Source organism: Limulus polyphemus, unplaced genomic scaffold (assembly GCF_000517525.1).
Source record: "Limulus polyphemus unplaced genomic scaffold, Limulus_polyphemus-2.1.2 Scaffold1016, whole genome shotgun sequence".
NCBI lineage: Eukaryota > Metazoa > Arthropoda > Merostomata > Xiphosura > Limulidae > Limulus > Limulus polyphemus.
Window position 1 is genome coordinate 66,581 of NW_013666626.1, and position 18,046 is coordinate 84,626.

General features: G+C 35.2%; 1 protein-coding gene across 3 annotated transcripts in view; it reads left to right on the plus strand.

Annotated features, from left to right (window-relative positions):
• The window catches only part of LOC106461712 (serine/threonine-protein kinase 11-interacting protein-like), a 111,716-nt gene that overhangs the window by 16,426 nt on the left and 77,244 nt on the right, over positions 1-18,046 (plus strand). For all 3 annotated transcript variants that reach the window (XM_022388742.1, XM_013921561.2, XM_022388741.1), the window contains exon 4: positions 8,641-8,808. In XM_022388742.1, the coding sequence (XP_022244450.1) occupies positions 8,641-8,808 (168 nt within the window). The remainder of the gene's footprint in view (positions 1-8,640; positions 8,809-18,046) is intronic.

Consider the following 18,046-nt stretch of genomic DNA (forward strand, 5'->3'; position numbering starts at 1 on the left):
TTAACAAAATAAACATGCAATAACTCGCCAGAATTCTACTAGGAGAAACAGGAAGAAATTAGGAAACCAGATTGACAGAACACAATAAAAAAACTGTCCCATGTTTTTCACCATTGCAACTCAAAAAACCATAGTATATCTGTTAAAAACGCAGTCATTTTAAACAAAGAACCCAACATAAACAAACGAAAAATCAAGGAATCCATCTTAATTGAACAAAACAACCCTACTCTAAACCAACACTCCGGGGGTACCTAGATACCTCTTCTAAGTTTCACAACAGTTCCGGTCATGTGACTTCTTTGTTCAATACTGTATATATATATATCCGTGTCAGTGTAAATTACTTGTACCTGATGATGACAAAACCTTGTCGAAACGCTGTACATTTGCTGTTATTTTGAACTTATATTAAAGTTTTTCTTCATTACCCATTCAAGCCGTCTCCAGCCATTAATAGTCAAACTAACAAAGATATCCCAGATATTGAATTCCTTTTGCAAAAAGTTTTTTACTAGCAATAAGTTCTTAACCCAAAATTCTTAAGGCTGATTTGTAAATTGGTTTATGTTGGTAGTTCTCTAATTAGTGTTTGCTTGTGAGACATTCCTTATCATTATAATGGATATTTTGTCTTTCCTCTCTATCACACTTTTGTAAGCTCCATCTTTTCATTTCATACATGGTGTTTTGGACATTGTAATGCTGAGAATTAGTCTAACTATAGATTTTAGAAATCCCATAAATTCAATTACAGTAAGAATATTGGTCCTTAATTCACTTTTTTAATACTTGATTAGATACGAGTCAAAATTTTTAGATATTCTACAAGTGTCTCTGCTTAGCTAATTGACTTTTAATGGCCATTGGTTGGCATATGTGTACAGAAGATTTAATGTAATTCACATTTCTTAAGTAGTACATGTCTTATTACAAAATATACATGTACTGACTACCACTTGTCTTTACATTCATTACCCACTATATGATGCATAATACTTTTAAATATGTTATATGAATACCAAAAATATTTGCTTTCACTGACTAAGATCAGGCTAAAATTTTTCTGACAGCAGTGGTTTATTCATCAATAAAACTATACTCTAGGTACAAAAACAAACATTAGACTGGTTTTAATTTAAATTGTAGTCTTATTCAAATGATTAAACACAGCACAAAATGATTATCAGCAAAACAAAAATAAATACAGTTATATTGCATGACTAGCAATAGCTCATGACTTTCATCTTTCAATCTATTTAAGTCATTTCACATGTTGTTGAAACGTTCATTCAAATCAGTTAAACTTACTCTCGAAATACTAAAAATCTTTCCTTGTTGCACCTAAATTCATTCTGTCAACAAAACTTGGGACTTATTTCCAAATTTCATTTATGCATTACAGAGCATGTGTTACTTCTCATAATTTTCCACTCTCCCACCTTTTGTGTGTGTGTTATTGCATAAGCAACAGATCTTACACAAACTCTACTTTCTTGCCAAATTTATATTTTCTTGTTGTTAGTTATGCTGTTAACTTTGCTTAAACATTCTTTGTGATGCAACTGTTTCTGCCACTGTCTGAATTTCTGAACTTATAGATGTATTTGCAAGCTCTGATTGTTCAATCTATTTATGCTGTTGTGTACTGATATTTGTGGTGGGTATCATGATCATGTGGTTGCTTAATTTGCATAACACTCTACATTTTGTTTTCGATGAAGTTCAATCTTTTGCTCAGGCCTAATTGTCTTCACAGTTGGCAGAGCTGGATTTGTCTGTTATAGTACTAGCCCTACTGCTGATGACACTTCTGCTGGTCATTTGTTTTCTCTCAGGTATGTTATATTTTCAATATTGAGCCAACTTCCGTTACACCTAAAGGTGCTTGTGTTGCGTGAGTTTACTTCTGTACTTCAGTATTTTATTTATCCCACCTCCTAGTATTGGGGTTGCAGATGCTTCTTGAAACAATCTCTGTATTCATAAGCTTTATTTTCCCCTTCTATTCTTCTTCTCAAGGTTTTGTTCTTAAGTTTGTTTAATTGGGGTGGGGTGTCTTACACACATTTTTTTTACTTTGACCCATCATCAATTTTTTGTATGATTTGATTTATTTCGAGACATTCCTTTTCTGCATCATTATGAACTATTCTCATACTTTTGATTATTTATAATCAGGATATATATCTACTTTGAAGTCTTCATTACCTATAAGTCTCACTGATATTGTTTCTATTACCACATTGCTCTTATGTTCTTCTGACATTTTTGCCCATCACACTGTGTTGCAAGGTGCTCATCTTTTAATCAGCTGGCCTCCATATGTATATTTAAAAACATCCCTGCTTCATTTATGTCTTTTCAGGTATTCACTTTAACTTGCTACCCAGGAAACTTGCCAATAGGGGTATATTATCTCCTTTCACCTATATAGCTATTCTTGTTCAGTGCTGCCCTCTATATGTAGAAAATTTTCCACATGCCACAATCCTTGTACTCACACTTTCCCATAATTATAGTTGTTCTTCAAGTGGGCATGTGGACTACTACTCATACATTCATCTTCCATTATTTGCATCGGGTGGCTATTTCTTTCTCGTGAGTATACAGACTTCTGCCTGTTGCCATCCTTTAAACTTTGGTGAGATTGTGACTGGGTAAGTTCTTTTTTTTTATGTACATTTTACTTTCTTTCAGAGGCAGGTCCTTTTTCTACTGTTAGAATCCAATTCTGTGTCAAGTGTTGCCTGTCCAAGTATACTTAATACATCACACATCTGCACTGTACAGCCATGCTGCTATCATAAGGTACCATATTCCCATGGAATATATAGCACACTGTTGAGATAGGGAATTCCACAAGATCACTCGTAGGTTTTTTTCCTTGCGATATATTTGCTTCATAATTATGTCTGTTCTGAACCATACTAACCCATGGACTTACATGGGCAAAGCAGAAGAAGATAGCTGTCCATCTCTGCTATCCCTTAGATTGAATAAATCGGGAGTGCTCTGATTTTCAAAATAAGGTTTTCATGGTCACCCGTTGCACTGTCTCTGGTATTGGCTTTCCTCTGGACTCTCCACTGTGTTTTATCCTCCTTTGTTCTTCAAGTGGAGTATGGGAGTCCTTACCACTTTCCAGTTCTGAGCCATTGGGGTGGTGGACCATGAAGGTATCCTCCTGAATGTGATGTTATGCAAATAACTAAATATACAAGTAAATTCAGTTGAGGGTAGGGTGCTGGTGTTCTGCTGGTGTAGATGATGCTGGTCATCCATTCTTGTGCACCATCTCTGTCCAGTGGGCTCTGGGGGTTGATGTTGCACCTGGCTTCTGTAACTATCCTGAGGGTGAGGTTATGTGTCATTTATGGGGGCAATCCACTTCCATGTGGTGGTAATCAGAAGTTAGTTATGTACTCCAATGCTGTACAGTCCTGACTGAGGGGATTAGGCTGCACATGTACAATAATAAGAAAAACACTCCATATCTGTATGGTGGGTGCTGAGGGTTGATGTTGTGCTTGGCCTCTATGACTGTCTGGAGGGTGCAGTTGTACGTGATTTTCGGGGCAATCCTCTTCTGTGCAGTGATATTGGGAAGTTTGTGGTGCACTCCAATGCTGTATGGTCCTGTCCATGGAGATGATGTTGCTTTGGGGTTGATTCGTCACATTGCACTTCACCCAATTGATTGGGATCCTTCATCCTACCTTCACATGGATGTCAGTTCCTGGTGACTGGTTATTGATTTCAAGCAGGACCAGTCATTCAGATGTCAGGGTCCCAGATGTCTAGTTAGTTGTGAATTGTGCATGTGTGTCTGTTTTTCAGGTTTGCTTGCACAGTATATAATTTCATTCTATGGAACTTGAAGTGAATACAGTGTGGACCCTCCTTCTACGATGGATAGGGGGTATATTCCCGATACTGCTTGGTTTTGGCCTGTAGTTGACTGGCCATGTATGGTCCACTACGCTCTAGCCACTCTACACTTTGGAGCACTTCCAGTTTCACTTTCCCTTACATTACTGTCTGTAGAAGATTCATCTATAGCTTTTGTTCATTGAGATTGAGAGTATGTTCGTAAGTGGCTTAGATTCCAATCCCACCATTTTCTCTCCCTTTTGGTTGTGCTTCTCCTTTTTTTTAGGCCTGTGACTGCAACATCTCTTTGCACACTGGACAAAGAGTATACCTAGTACAGAAGTGGTGTTGTCTCCCAAGGATAATTCTTTATCATGAGTATAATCAGTATAGAGTATTCTTCAGATGCTTTTGAAGGATGTTTCTTTATATTCCTCACACTGGCCCCTCTGCATATTCAGTGTGGGATTCTAGCTATATATGTGAGAGGAGGTAATGTACTTTATGAGAAGTTATAATTTTCCTATACTGAAAATATATTTCTGATAAATACTTACCTCCCCTCACACTTCCCACCCTTCCTTCCCCACTGAAAGCTGGTGCTTTCTTTTCTGCCTAAACATGAAGTGATAGTTTGGTAGAATCGAATAGAGGAAGACACATGCATCAAGAGGTTGTATCGCACTCCTATTGGTAGAGGGCTGTCACCTTACCTCCTCTCACACTTCCCACCCCACTGAAAACTGGTATTTTCTTTTCTGCCTAAACTTGAAATGATAGTTTGATAGAATCGAATAGAGGAAGACACATGCATCAGGAGGTTGTATCACACCTATTGGTAGAGGGCTGTCGCATGATAATTTGCATGCAAGACGAAGTGGAACTACAATAATCATAGGTAAGTGGGGGTGCAAAGCTTGTGGCATGTGACAAAATATTTACTAATAGAGGGCAGCACTGAATGAGAATAGCTATATATATGTGAAGGGAGGTAAGTACCTTTCCAAAATATATTTCAAGTATAGGAAATTATAACTTTAGCATTTTGTTTTGCTTCTGGTCATCATTTCACTCTAATGTCTTTTATGTGATGTTCTTCAGTGTTCACTACATCTATTCTTACTTTTCATGTGGCCTAGTGTCAATATGAGCATGGTGTGTTTTTATGACTTGCTTATTGACTCTGTCCTGGATGACTCCTCCATTCAGACTTTGGTAGTCATCTTAGATTTTTGTTCATCTATGGTCTCTTGGCTTTATTTTCTTTATGTTCATCAGGTTCTTCAAATCGATTTTCTGTTCATCATCCAATTTTAACTCCTCCACATTCTTCTCAATTTTGGATCCAGTAGTTTCAAACTTTTTCCACAACAAGGGGATAATGATGTTGTTCTTCATGTTTTCTAAGTATTTTCCTCTCAACTTTTTGCAATGCCAAAGAGATTGGATATTATTTTTTATCTTTTCTGTTTCATTTGCTTGCTATATTCTCCTACTTTCTAGGTGGAACCTATGGGGATCTTATGAAAGTTCCTTCTTCAGGGTTTTTAAGATAATGACCAGAGATTTCAGAGATACGTATTTTTGTGTCTTGATTCACACACATCAGTTTCTTCCATATCTTCATTTTTCCCATTGTGTAGTAACATATCAGTTTTTGTGCCTTTCTTTTCAGTCTTTCTTCAGCACCCTCTGTCTTTACATGTGTAGTTAAACTATTAGCTGGTCTTTTACACACACACACTATTGATTGTCATCATTACATGAATGATTAGGTGATTCTCACTCAGTGGTTGCCTCCCACTGTGAATGGGATCTTGCTACTCCAATAATATATTCTGATACCTTTTGTCTATTGTAATATTTTTTTATTGGTCTCAATTACCTTCAAGTGTGGTTCATCATGATTTTCTCATTGTAAGTTTTTCTTTTCTTCCACCTCTTCTGGCTCTGGATCGTTTCACTGATGTCTCTTTCCCCATGATTGGGGTGATTTATTGGGGTCCATCATCTTTCAGGTCTCTAGTCTTCTCAGATATCTAATCCTCATATCATTTTGTTGAAGCTTTGGGCTGTTCACTATGAATGTCATGAGTTTTTGACCTTGTGAAACAACCACTGTTGTATACTGCATACAGACAATTTGACTATGGTGGCGTATATCAACAGGAAGATTTCTCTACTTTTGATATTTGTTATACCAATGGTGTCATTGATTTATACTTGATGTATTTGTGACAGCAGTATATCATCTCGTAAGGAGTATTATTTTGCAAGATGTGAGAAGAAAAATTTGGATAAATGATAATAAAGAATATATTGACACATCTAAATGAAACCTTTTTCCAGTTTAACTTGTGTAGCATTTTGAGTAGGTGCCCTTCATCAGGTGCTAAAGATCATGTTACAATGGAATTAGGCTAGAAATAATCATTAAAAGATAAAATATTACAAAGCTTTTAATTACACACTTTCAACATGGAGCACAGTGACAAAAGCATAGAGAAAAACATTGCTGAATGTATTATGCAAACATTATTGAAATTAGCAGGAGTGTGAAAAAAATTAGAACAACTAAAATTGGATTTAGAAATAATAAACATAAATATGCCAAATAATAAAATAATAGCCTAATAAAATAAAATAATAATCTAGGGAAATAATTATAAGGAGAAGAATTTCACATAGGTAAGGTTAAAGAAGAAAATTCAACCAGGAATAAGAGATAAGGTAAATGTGTTTAAAGAAAAGGTTTAATGGATGAAATTAGAGGAAGGCTTGATGGAGTTTAGTAATTATTTGAAAGTACATCTTTCATTTATACCACAAGGGGACTTGGTGTTGAGTTGGAAGAAAAGACAGTGTTCAAGACTTTCTCGTTTTAATTTGTTGAATGATGCATTTCTCATGACTGAGTCTACCATGTCGGAAGTCAGGAGAATTAAAGTGTCTAGGAACTGGGAGGTCAGTGGAGCCATCTTTTTACAGACCTAAGGTATTCAAGAAAATGATCAATCAGTCTGCAGACTGAGGGCATCTGTGATCACTTACATGTTTGTGGGCTCCAGATGAGCATTCACTCAACATTTATGTCCTTTACCTTCTTGTTGTCTGTTGGGTGTTTTCCATTTCATCCCTCTTTTCATGGATCAATTGGTCAGGATCCACTTTGGCTGTTCACTGATCATTGCTTATTTCAACTGTCAAAGGAGCATATGTTGCATGACTCTGCTTCCACACGTTGGACCTGATATTTTGAGAGTTTTGTCCTATCAGGTTTGTCCCATGGCTAGTCTTTTGCCTAGGGCTCTGAACTTGGTGGCAATCTGTCTCTCTCGTCCTACCAGGTTTCAACCCACAGTGTGATCTTCCTACTGCCCGTTTTCATTGTGTTTGCTCTGTTGGGAATGCCTCTCATCACTACCTTCATTACTCTCAACTCCACTCCACACTTCCCCTCTTATGGTTTCCAGTTCCTCTTTCTCTGGCCGTATCAGCCAATGTTATTAGCTGGGACAAGTTTCACTTTTCACTCCTCATTGTCTTCTACCTCATGTCCTCACTTTGATACTTGACCTGCCTTGTTAGGTTCTGTTGGTGGTACCTCTTTGGCATGTTCAGCCCTGCTTTACTCTGCTCCTTCATTTGGCATCTGGTCCCCATCTTCCTCTGCCTCATTCCTTCTCTCTTGTTCCTACAGCATCTCTCTCTCTTCCAGGGGTTTGGTCCCTTCATTTTCACATGTTGGGTTTGTTTAGTCCATTTCCTGCATGGCTGGACTGTCTGGTCATGTGTCCTTTTTCTAATCCCATTCCTGTTGTCCTTCACCTCTGTCTTTCTATTAGTTATGTTTTTTTTTTTACATTTGTCCATCTGCATTTACATCCTACTTTGGTCCACCTTTAGGCCCTTTTCACTTGGTTGTTTAACCATGGATTGCTAGTTTTGGGGCAGCTTTTTCGTCTACATTTTGTATTTCTAGTTGCTATATGGTATTCTTTGTCGACTTACTCATCCTATTCCCCTGCCTGACTGGGATTTTGTTACAATTTTCATGCTCTTCCACTGGCTATTTTTGAGCTGCTGACTTCAAGTTTATTGTTTCATCATTCTTCTCCTTCTCGCCTATTGTCATTGTTGTTCGAATATCTATGCCTTTGATGCTTCCTACTGTTCATGTTAAACACATGAATTTAGGTGGAAGTTAACTCAAGACTAGTGGCATGCAAGTTTTTTTTATGCAGACACTCAAGAAATATAGCAATTCTGAGTACAAAAGGGAATATTTATTGAAAATACATTTTCAGTATAGGAAGATGTTAACTTTGATTTTATTATCAGCCACATATATGTATTGTATGAAATGTTTTTTGTCCCCCAGTGGGACAGCAGTAAGTCTTTGGATTTACATCACAAGAATTGTGGGTTCGATTCCCCTTGGTGGACACAGCAGATAGCCCGATGTGGCTTTGATATAAGAAAACACACACACACAAAGTTTTTTTCTACTTTTAAAAACATGTTAAACATTATATGCAAGTTTTTATTAATCTATGAAAGTAACGTAAAGTTACTCTCTTTTTTTTGTAATATTTTATATCTAAATTTGTGGTAGTATATAAAAGTAATTTTAAACCAGCTCTTGTGTTTTGTTTCGTGTTCTGCAAGAAGGATATATATGTATAAAAATAATTTAATCTGGCAGCCAGTGAATGATGTATCTACACATTAAACTCATCCATAAATTTTTTTTTTGCTTATACCTAGATTATACCAAGTCCACAACCAGTGCCATCAAATGTTGATATATCAAAATTTCATAATTTGAAAGAACTGGAAGTGAAGAAAGTGTCTCTTTGTATAATAAATGGATTACAAACATTATCTCCACATCTTGAAGTTCTTCAGTGTTACAGAAGTCTAGCCTCTATAAATGTGAGTTAATTTAAACTTTATTATCAAAGTATGATATATGTTTTTGTACAATACTAGTGTTTTATGGAACAGGAAATCATTATCTGCTTCCTTTTGTACGAGACCATCTTAAGTGCAGTGCACCTTCAGTTGATAACTGATTCAGCATAATGTGTAATCTCTTGTAAGTTACAATTAAAAGATGTACATGTATTTAGAAATTAATGACCTGTTCTTTTGTGTTTGAAAAGGGATGTTATCCATAAACAGTCCCATGGGGCTGTTGACATTTTTCTTTTTCTTTTTTCTAGTTGTAGTTTATAAGAGGTTTCACTATTGTAAAGAATATGTAGGAAACTGATAAATATTTAGCTTTTAATTCATTTTCAAAAAGAACAAAATCATGACCTGCTTCCTGAAATATGGGGTATAAATATGGCTGCTCCTAGAAAACAGAGTATTGGATAATACATATCTTATTCTAAATTGATAAAGTATTGTCACATTTCAATAAAATTTGATAATGATTTATACAATACCATAGAGAAAAATATAGTTCAAACAAATCAGATCACTGAGCTGGTTGAGAGATGAATTAAAGCATTGTTGAAAAAACAATCTGTGACATATTAAATCCTATAAATACAATAATATCATATTGTTCTCATTCTTTCTAAATCTTTACAGTGACCAGCAAAAATAGTAGGCATCATGTCATTTATATATTGACAGGGGCTGTAAAAAACTTGCAAAATAACATTTATAGGCACTTGTAAGCACTAATGCAATAACACATCTGAAAGTAAATTTAAAACTGACTTTCTGTCTTTAGTAAAAAAAATAATTTATTCATTTTCCACCAGTTGGTTAGTTGATAATGTTTGTGAAATACATGTAGCTATTATTTGAATTTTTTTTACAATCAGTTGTGAATTTGAGCTTGACTAATTGTGGTTGTTTGTAATGTGTATAATATATTCCAAAGTGAAAAATGAAATGTTGCACATGACTACTATGACTTTGTGTAACATGTCTATTTCTGACTTTAAAATGATGTCTTTTTGAGATATCAGTTTATTTATGAGTATATGTGTTGAAAACAGGCAGACTTACCTCTGAAATACAATAAAACTTTTTAATGTTGAGTTGCTATGACATTTTTATCAAATATATGACTAAAACTCTGAATGTCCTTGATACAATGCAGAGCATGCATAAACTTAGTTTCCCCCTTTCCACATGACTTACTGCACTGTTTTTAGAAGGATGTATATAAGCTTTATTTTCCTGCCATAATTCAGATTTTCTTTTTGATTGTTTTGCTGTTAACTACAGTCACTGTGAATTTAGAAGTCAATATTTACTACTTCTATGAGAGTTCCTACCAAAATCAAAATTTGTATGGCTTCTCTTGAGACTTTACCTATTTTATTTGCCTCTAGCATACAGGGAGTGTGGCTGTATTGTTGGCCCATACTGATGTTACGTATTGAGAATTTGAAATAACCGAAAGCCACGTTAAATAATTTAACTTTTAATAATTGAACTGTACCCTGGATTTAGTGTTTAGAAATATGCTGATATTTTATTTAATTTATGCTATTTGCCAACAAGATTGATTCACACCATTTTTGTTTTGACACAAATACATTTTAATATATATATATATACAACAGTATAATTTACAATGGCAACTATTACGATTAATCATTACAAAACAAGTTTCATAAACAAAAATTTCACTAACTTACAAATAACCTAAAATTGTCTTCCTAGTTCAGAGTCTCCTTGAAATCCAGCAAGTCAATCTGAAGTCAATGTACAATTATTGGGAAGCTAGCTAGCTTTGTCAGGCACCGAATTGTTGGACAGGCGAAGTAAGATAATATTTTCATAAAACCACTAATGTCTGATGAGAAACCAGAAATATTTTTTGGAAAGATACTAATATTTGATGAGAATTTACTGACGTTTGAAATTTATAGCTGTTCCTGGCCAAGTGTCGTATATTTCCGGTTGGTAAGGGTTAGCAAAATCATGGTTATAACGGGTTCCTTGCAGATTTGTATATTCTCTGTTCTCTTTTGGCACGATGCCCTGCTGTTTTCATAGGTGAGACACATTTTCTAGAACTTTCTGATAATACCGGCTACGGAAGTGGATATATTGTTGATTCTTGTGTTCACGAATATTCTACAATCTTTGAGAATTGGAGGGAGTTTTGCCATACGTAACTAACACAGTAAGCTAGACATGCCCTCAAGTATAAACTTATTTGAAACAAATGATGACATTAAAATAAATATATAACAAATTCGTTATACGCAACACATATCTGATACTACAAGTCACGGTTATTTCTAAATACAAATTCAATCCAAACAATGTTCATATTAAAAATAAATACATTATGATAAATTTGTTACATTGATTTATGAATTCAGACATTTTTTTTCTGTATTGTCTACTGGTATCCCTGGGGTTTTCACATTCATGTTAACACTCCATTGCAAAGTGTCTGCCCCTTTTCTTTTGATGATGATTTAAAAATAAAAAAATAATGATGATAATCCCAAAAACACTCTTTTGCTCAAGCCCATTCACCTGAATTGTATGAAGAACAGGATTTGCCTGCTAGTCCTAATTCTGAAAAAGCTTTTGCTGGTCTGATTTTTCATTTTTTTTTTTCTCAGATATTTTCTGTTATACCTGAGCATGCTAATATCATGTTGGAAGATTCAGTTCATGAATCTTTGTATTTTCTCCCTTCTGATGCTTGGTTCATTACTGATGCTTTTAAGAATCATCTGCATGTTACTAGCCTTTTATAAGGTCATTGAATTTCTTGAGTTCTAGGCCCTCAGATTATTTTGGTGGTTGTGGTCTTCCAGATGGTCTTCTGTTTTCGTCTATTGTCAGTTTTTGCCCTGCATATTATGTCTTGTTTCATTTGAGACTTTCTGTTTCAGAGTAATTACTAGCTATGAGCTGCTTTCATTCTTTTAATCAGAATAAAATTTCATCTTGCAGTCTTCCTTAGTTGTAACTCTAACTGATTTAGTTTCTCTTATCACAAAGTACTCATCCCACCCCCTATTTTCAACTGACCTTGAAGAAGCTTTTTCTCTGCATAATTTGTCTTTGCAGGATCTTACCCAACTAGTCTCCTGTTCTACTTGATTAAGATTTTAACATATTCATAGTCATTCCTTCCAAGATGACCAACAAGTAATCTTCATCTTTGTGCTTTGCCTTCCTCATCTACTTCTCAGTAGATGTAAGTTACTTCTACTTGTTCCTTTTGACCCTAACAAGTACCTACCATTTGCACTGTTACTTTACGAACGGGTGATGGCCTGTGGAGGTGGACAGAGGATGCCATTTGATGGCTTATGATGTTTCGGCAGGTATCATTCGACAAGTTGACCATTCTCAATATGATGTCTCAGCTTCATCCATCATAGACCTTAATGCTTAATCTTTATCTTTCTTGGACTATTTTGTGTCCCCATTGCACTGTCCTACAGTTATCTGATCCATTATTGGGTCTGTCTTGGTTTTTCAATTCTCCTTGGGTGCCTACTGACTGAGAAAATTTTATGATTTGGCCAGCCACCTTGTCAGATGTAGTTGTGAGAGGTCTTAGCACCAAGAGTATGTCCAGTTATGAAATATTTATGGTCTTCTGTTAATCTTCCACTTGGGTAACAAAGCATTGCCACCACCTATAATTACATCTGAGAATGTGATGGTTCCACAGGTAAATACATACTGTCCAATTTACCCTTTTTTATATATTTAAAGGGTAGTGAGGATGAAGTGGTACCCTGCTGTAAATAATGTATTTTTCGAGTGTCCTCATTTGGTCAGATTTAATAAAGCTGATTCACACCACTCATTTTTCAATGAATCTATCCCATTAAAGTCTTAGGTCAGAGGGTAATATCCTGGACCATGACACTGAAAATATGATCAAGGAGAATTGATGAAAATCTAGAACCAGAGTATATTCAATAGACTGGATGACTTATAACTTGCTTCAGTTTCCTCCTCTATCTCAGTGTGGGTACCCTGGGTTTTCATATTTCAGATGTAAATCTACCTGTTTTGAATTTTACATTTTGAGAATTAAAATTAATTTCAAACAGATACCTCTGAAATACTTTCCCTTTCTCCTCCCAACAACTGGAAGATATTGGATTCCAATACTAAAACCACAAAACCTCAGCATTTCCATTAACTGTTAAATGCCAGTCAGAGACTGTTTCAAAAGCTAGTTGATTGGCAGATTGGTAGAAGCTGCTGGTCAGTCTGATGTATGTAAAATCGATATATTTTTTTCAGATTTACAGATCAGCATGTGAATGGAGGTAATTAGTTTCAGACTTCTATCTTATTGGCAAAAATACAAAGCATAATATTATGAAGGTGGTGGCTTTCATCATAGTGGTTTAGAGCTAATGTTCTAGCATTTCAGAAAATTTAAAATTTAACACATTTTTACAGGAAGTATGTATCAAGAAAAGTTACTATCATATGAATTACATACTTGGATAGAACTTGGAATGTCATAGTAGGCATTTTGCTTTTAGACCAGCATTTCTTAACCGGTGGTTTGCAGCTCGTTATTGGGTTATAAAGCAAATTGAGGTAGGCTGCAAAAAGGCTTAATCTTAGATGACAATATTTTAAAAACTGTTACAAAACATCAAAAGTATAATGCAAAGTACATAATATCTCACTAACTATAAATTATTGTCATACACATGAACCAAACATTGCAACTATGAAAAAACAGTGCTATATGTATCATACTTCTATAATTTTCTGTGGTGTGGCATGGGAAATTTCTTGAACTTTACTAATTAAGTTGAGAAATGCTGTTTTATGTTGCTGGAGACCAAATCTATGTCATCAGAATAGCTGGATATAGAAATAATGGCTATTAAATTAAAGAAGCAAAATAAATTAAAGGATTTTTTTACCAAGTACAATTATTTTTCCAGTAATGTATGTTTATCTGTTTATTAAGTTACGAATGAAGAGGTGTCAGACAATGACCATTTTGTTTTGTGTGATAACAGGCAAAATAACTAGTAATTGGTCACTGTGACTACCAGTGGTTTTTCCTAGTGGAAAGGCTTAATGTGGGTTCTGGCAGGAAAGCACATTTTCTTTTCATCCTCCTGACGCTAGGTGGAAGAGTGGAGAACTATGAGTAAATAAACATGTGTTCTGCATTATGTCAAGGACATTCAGAACTTTAGTAACACATTTGTTGACAGCATAAGATCAATACAACAAGGAAAGGCTTTTTGTACTTGAGAGGTAAGTACTTGTTTGTAATTAATTTTAAATGTAAAAATTAATTATAGAGAGGTACCATGTTGACTGAACACAGAACATATTAATCTAAAGTTGCAAACTCACACATACAACTCTGCTCGTTCAGTGCTGCCCTGTATATGCAAAAATTTGTTTGCATGCCACAAGCCTTGAAACTCCCACCTACCCCATGATCCATGTGGTTCACAGCATTTTCACATGTAAATCATCATGCGACAATCCTCCACCAATAGGATTGTGAAACAGCCTCCTGACATGTAACTCCCTCTGTTCCATTCTACCTAACTATCACTTCTTCTTAGGCAGTCATCAAGTGCAGGCATTTTTAACATTGCGTAGTTTTTCATGCGATATTTTCTTTAACTTTGTGAAGTAGTACTTTAACATTTATTGTTCAGTTTCTACAGTTTGTTCACAGTAGTTTTTAACAAGTCTATTTAATTTCATTTCGGATTTCCGAAGTTTGTATCATGACTTACAAATCCTATTCCTACTGCTTCTCGTATCGATTTCTTTCCTTCTTTTATGTTTATTTTATCTATTCACCTGTGACTTGGTAAGTTATTTTTTCTATTTATTACTTTTCTTCTAGGGAAATGTAAATTTTAGGTCTAGGTTCCTGCTTAGTGGTGAGTGTTGCCTGTCCAGGTATACTAGATATCTAACCCAAATCTGCACTGTATGGCCAATTATAAGACCTGCCATGGTATATTTCTCCTGCCCAGTGATTCAGTCACTCCAACGCCATGTATTGGGTCCAGGGGTTGATGTTGTGTGGTCTCGAATCTGATTGTCCCGCAGACTGTAGCCACATGGGATGTTCTGCTGGTGATACATGTGCTCCAGTCTTTGTACAGTCGTATCCATGGTTGACATTGAGTGGGTTACTGCTGGCAACTCCTGATGCTCCACCTCAATGGGGCTGGGCTCTAGTAGGTTGATGGTGTGTGGAGTAGCTTGGTGAGGGTTGTATGGGATGTCCCACTAAAGTTGTTTTCGTGGGTGGCTGATCTCAATAATCTTGATGTATACCCATGGCCTATAACATACATTGTTCAGATGGAGTGCTCCACAAGATTACTCATAGGTTTTCTTGCTTCATAAATATGCCCATTCTGGATCGTAATAACCCATGGGCTTTCATGGGTAAAGCATAAGGGGATGGCTGCCCATTCTTGCCATCCCTTAGACTGAATATATCAGAAGTGTTCTGCTTTTCAAAATAGGGATTTTGTAGTCACTTTTCACTGTGTCCGGTGTTGGTGGTCCTCTGGACTCTCTCTCTCCCACATTCTTCTACTGGAGTATGAGAGTCCTTGCCATTTTCCAATTCCGTGCCGCAGGGATGGTAGACCATAGAGGCGACCTCCTGAATGTGTTCACCTCCATTCAATAGAGAATAGAGTGGTGGTGTTCTGCTGGTCTAGAAGCTATTGACCCTCCAATCATGTGCTCCACCTCCATGCAGTGGGTCCCAGCAGTTGATGCTGTGGCAAGCTTCTGTTTCGTTCCATCCATATCTGGAAGGTGAGGTTGCACATATTTTACTGAGGCAAACCACTTCTGTGTGGTGGGTCCTGAAGGTTGGTTTTGCATTCCAGCTTTTATGTGGTCCTATCCAGGGGTTGATGTTCTGTATTTCAAACATATGCTTCACCTCTGTGTGGTAGATTTCAGAGGTTGATACTGCATTCAGCTTCTGGGTTTTTCTATCAGGAGGGTATGGTTGCACATATTTTACAGAGGAATACACTTCCACATGGTGGGTCCTGGAGGTTGACATTGAGCTCCAGGTTCTGTGCAGTCCTATCTGGAGGATGATGTTGTTTTTGAGTACATATGCCACATTGTAGTTTGACCTAATATTTTGTATTTTTATTTCTTCGGTAATGATTTCTTTGATGTGTGTTAAAAGAAAAACCTAAGGAAATGATTGGATATAGTTATACAACTTGCATTTCTTAGTATAATTCTCTGGCAATTCTTAAATTCTGATGAAAATAACTAATTCATTTATTTGCTGTGAAAACAATATTTTTTCTCTTGCACGATCATGAGGAATATAAGTATTGTGCTTGAAACATGCTTGCATATTACAGTCTGTTTCTCCATCTAACACCTCACTTGAGCTGAACAATGTGATCAATTAATCTATGTAATGAATTAACTATGATTACACTGATTAGTGTCATGTAAACTATGCTATTAATCAAAATTACGATTAAATTGATTATTCAATATTAGTGCTTCTGATTTATACTTTTTTCAGTCATTTCGACAATTGATAATAAGTTTGATTAAATTGATTGTCACGAAAATAATCAACTAATCAAAACAAGGATTTTTAATTATTATTATTTTTTCCAACTATCCAAGTAATTGAAATATTGGTATTACATTTGTTCGTTAACCATGAAGCTACACAATGGGCTATTTGTGCTTTGTTCAATTTTAGCCTTATAAGTTTTTTTTTACTTCAAGTCTGTTTAGCTTAAGTAACTTGGGAGTGGGAGGGAGGATGGATATCATGATTTGAGGGTCTCGGGTTTGGTTCCCACTATTATCAAACTTGCTCATCCTGTCTTTTTTCATGGCAAAGATCAGAAGGCTATCTGCCATTACAATTAATTTGGAACTGCTGGCTATAGTGAATTCAACTGGCTGGTACATGCTGCCAACCTCTTTTTTTTCTTTGTTTGTTTGTACATATTGTAGTTTAGTAAACACTATACTAATCAAGTAATCAATTAATGGGGCTTTGAATTAATTGATTAGCAAATACCATTAATCACTCAGCTCTAATCTGCACTAGAGCTGGGTGATTAGTGGTGTTTGTTAATTGATCAGTTGATGGGCTCATTACGTGATTATATTTGATTACACAAATACTTTCACAATTCACAATGAAAGGAACATTTACAGAAACTGTGAAAAAACCTCTTAGACCTATATACTTACTCTATTAATATGTGATAATTTATTTAAAATATTTTTGAGTTAAAATTGTTTAAATACTTAGACTTAACATATAAAATTGCCTTAAAATTTTGTGCTAAAATATATGAAAGCTAGAAGAAATCCTGTCTTCAGGTACAATAACTTATGACTAGGATGTTTTGTCATTCTGAGCTTTTGAACATGAAAATGTATACAACAAAGCATTACAAACCTGTAACAATCTGAAAATACAATTAACAGCATTCTGTGGGTTTTTCTTTGCACATTTACACAATGCTATAATACTAAAACTACTGAATTTTTGTTCATCAAAATAAACATATTTGTGACATTTTCAAACAGCAAATTTTTATATAAAGCTAATAAACTTTATCACCCTAAATCATCACCTATCGAGACGGTTAGGGGTCAGAGGGCATGTCATCACATTTGTAGATTTACATTCAACATTTTATTTAACTATTATTTTATAAACATATGTCAATAAGTATGGTATCAAATTGTAGATTATAATTAAAATCTTTGTATTATACATTAGTTAGTTTCTTAATTTGAAACTAAATATAAAAAAGGCTAAATTTCGATTTTTTGTGTGTCATGTAGTACATGACCTCTGTGTCTGGTCAGATTACATTTTATGATGCCTACAATATAACATCTATAGTTTTGTATGAATTAGGAACTCAAAAGTTCGATATTAGCAAGCTAGAATATAAAATAGGAACCTCCTTTACCTTTTATATTTGCTGAGATATCATAATATTTATTGAGTCCACCATATTTGCTCCACCCACCACTTCATCACTTAAGAAGATTTGTTTATCTATGCCTGCTTTTTTATACCTATAACTTTATGACCAATCAAAAGCTATATATTTATTCTACAAAATTCTGTCAATCTTCTTAGATATTTACGAGAGAAAAGCTCTTATATCATTGGAAAGTTTGAAGTATT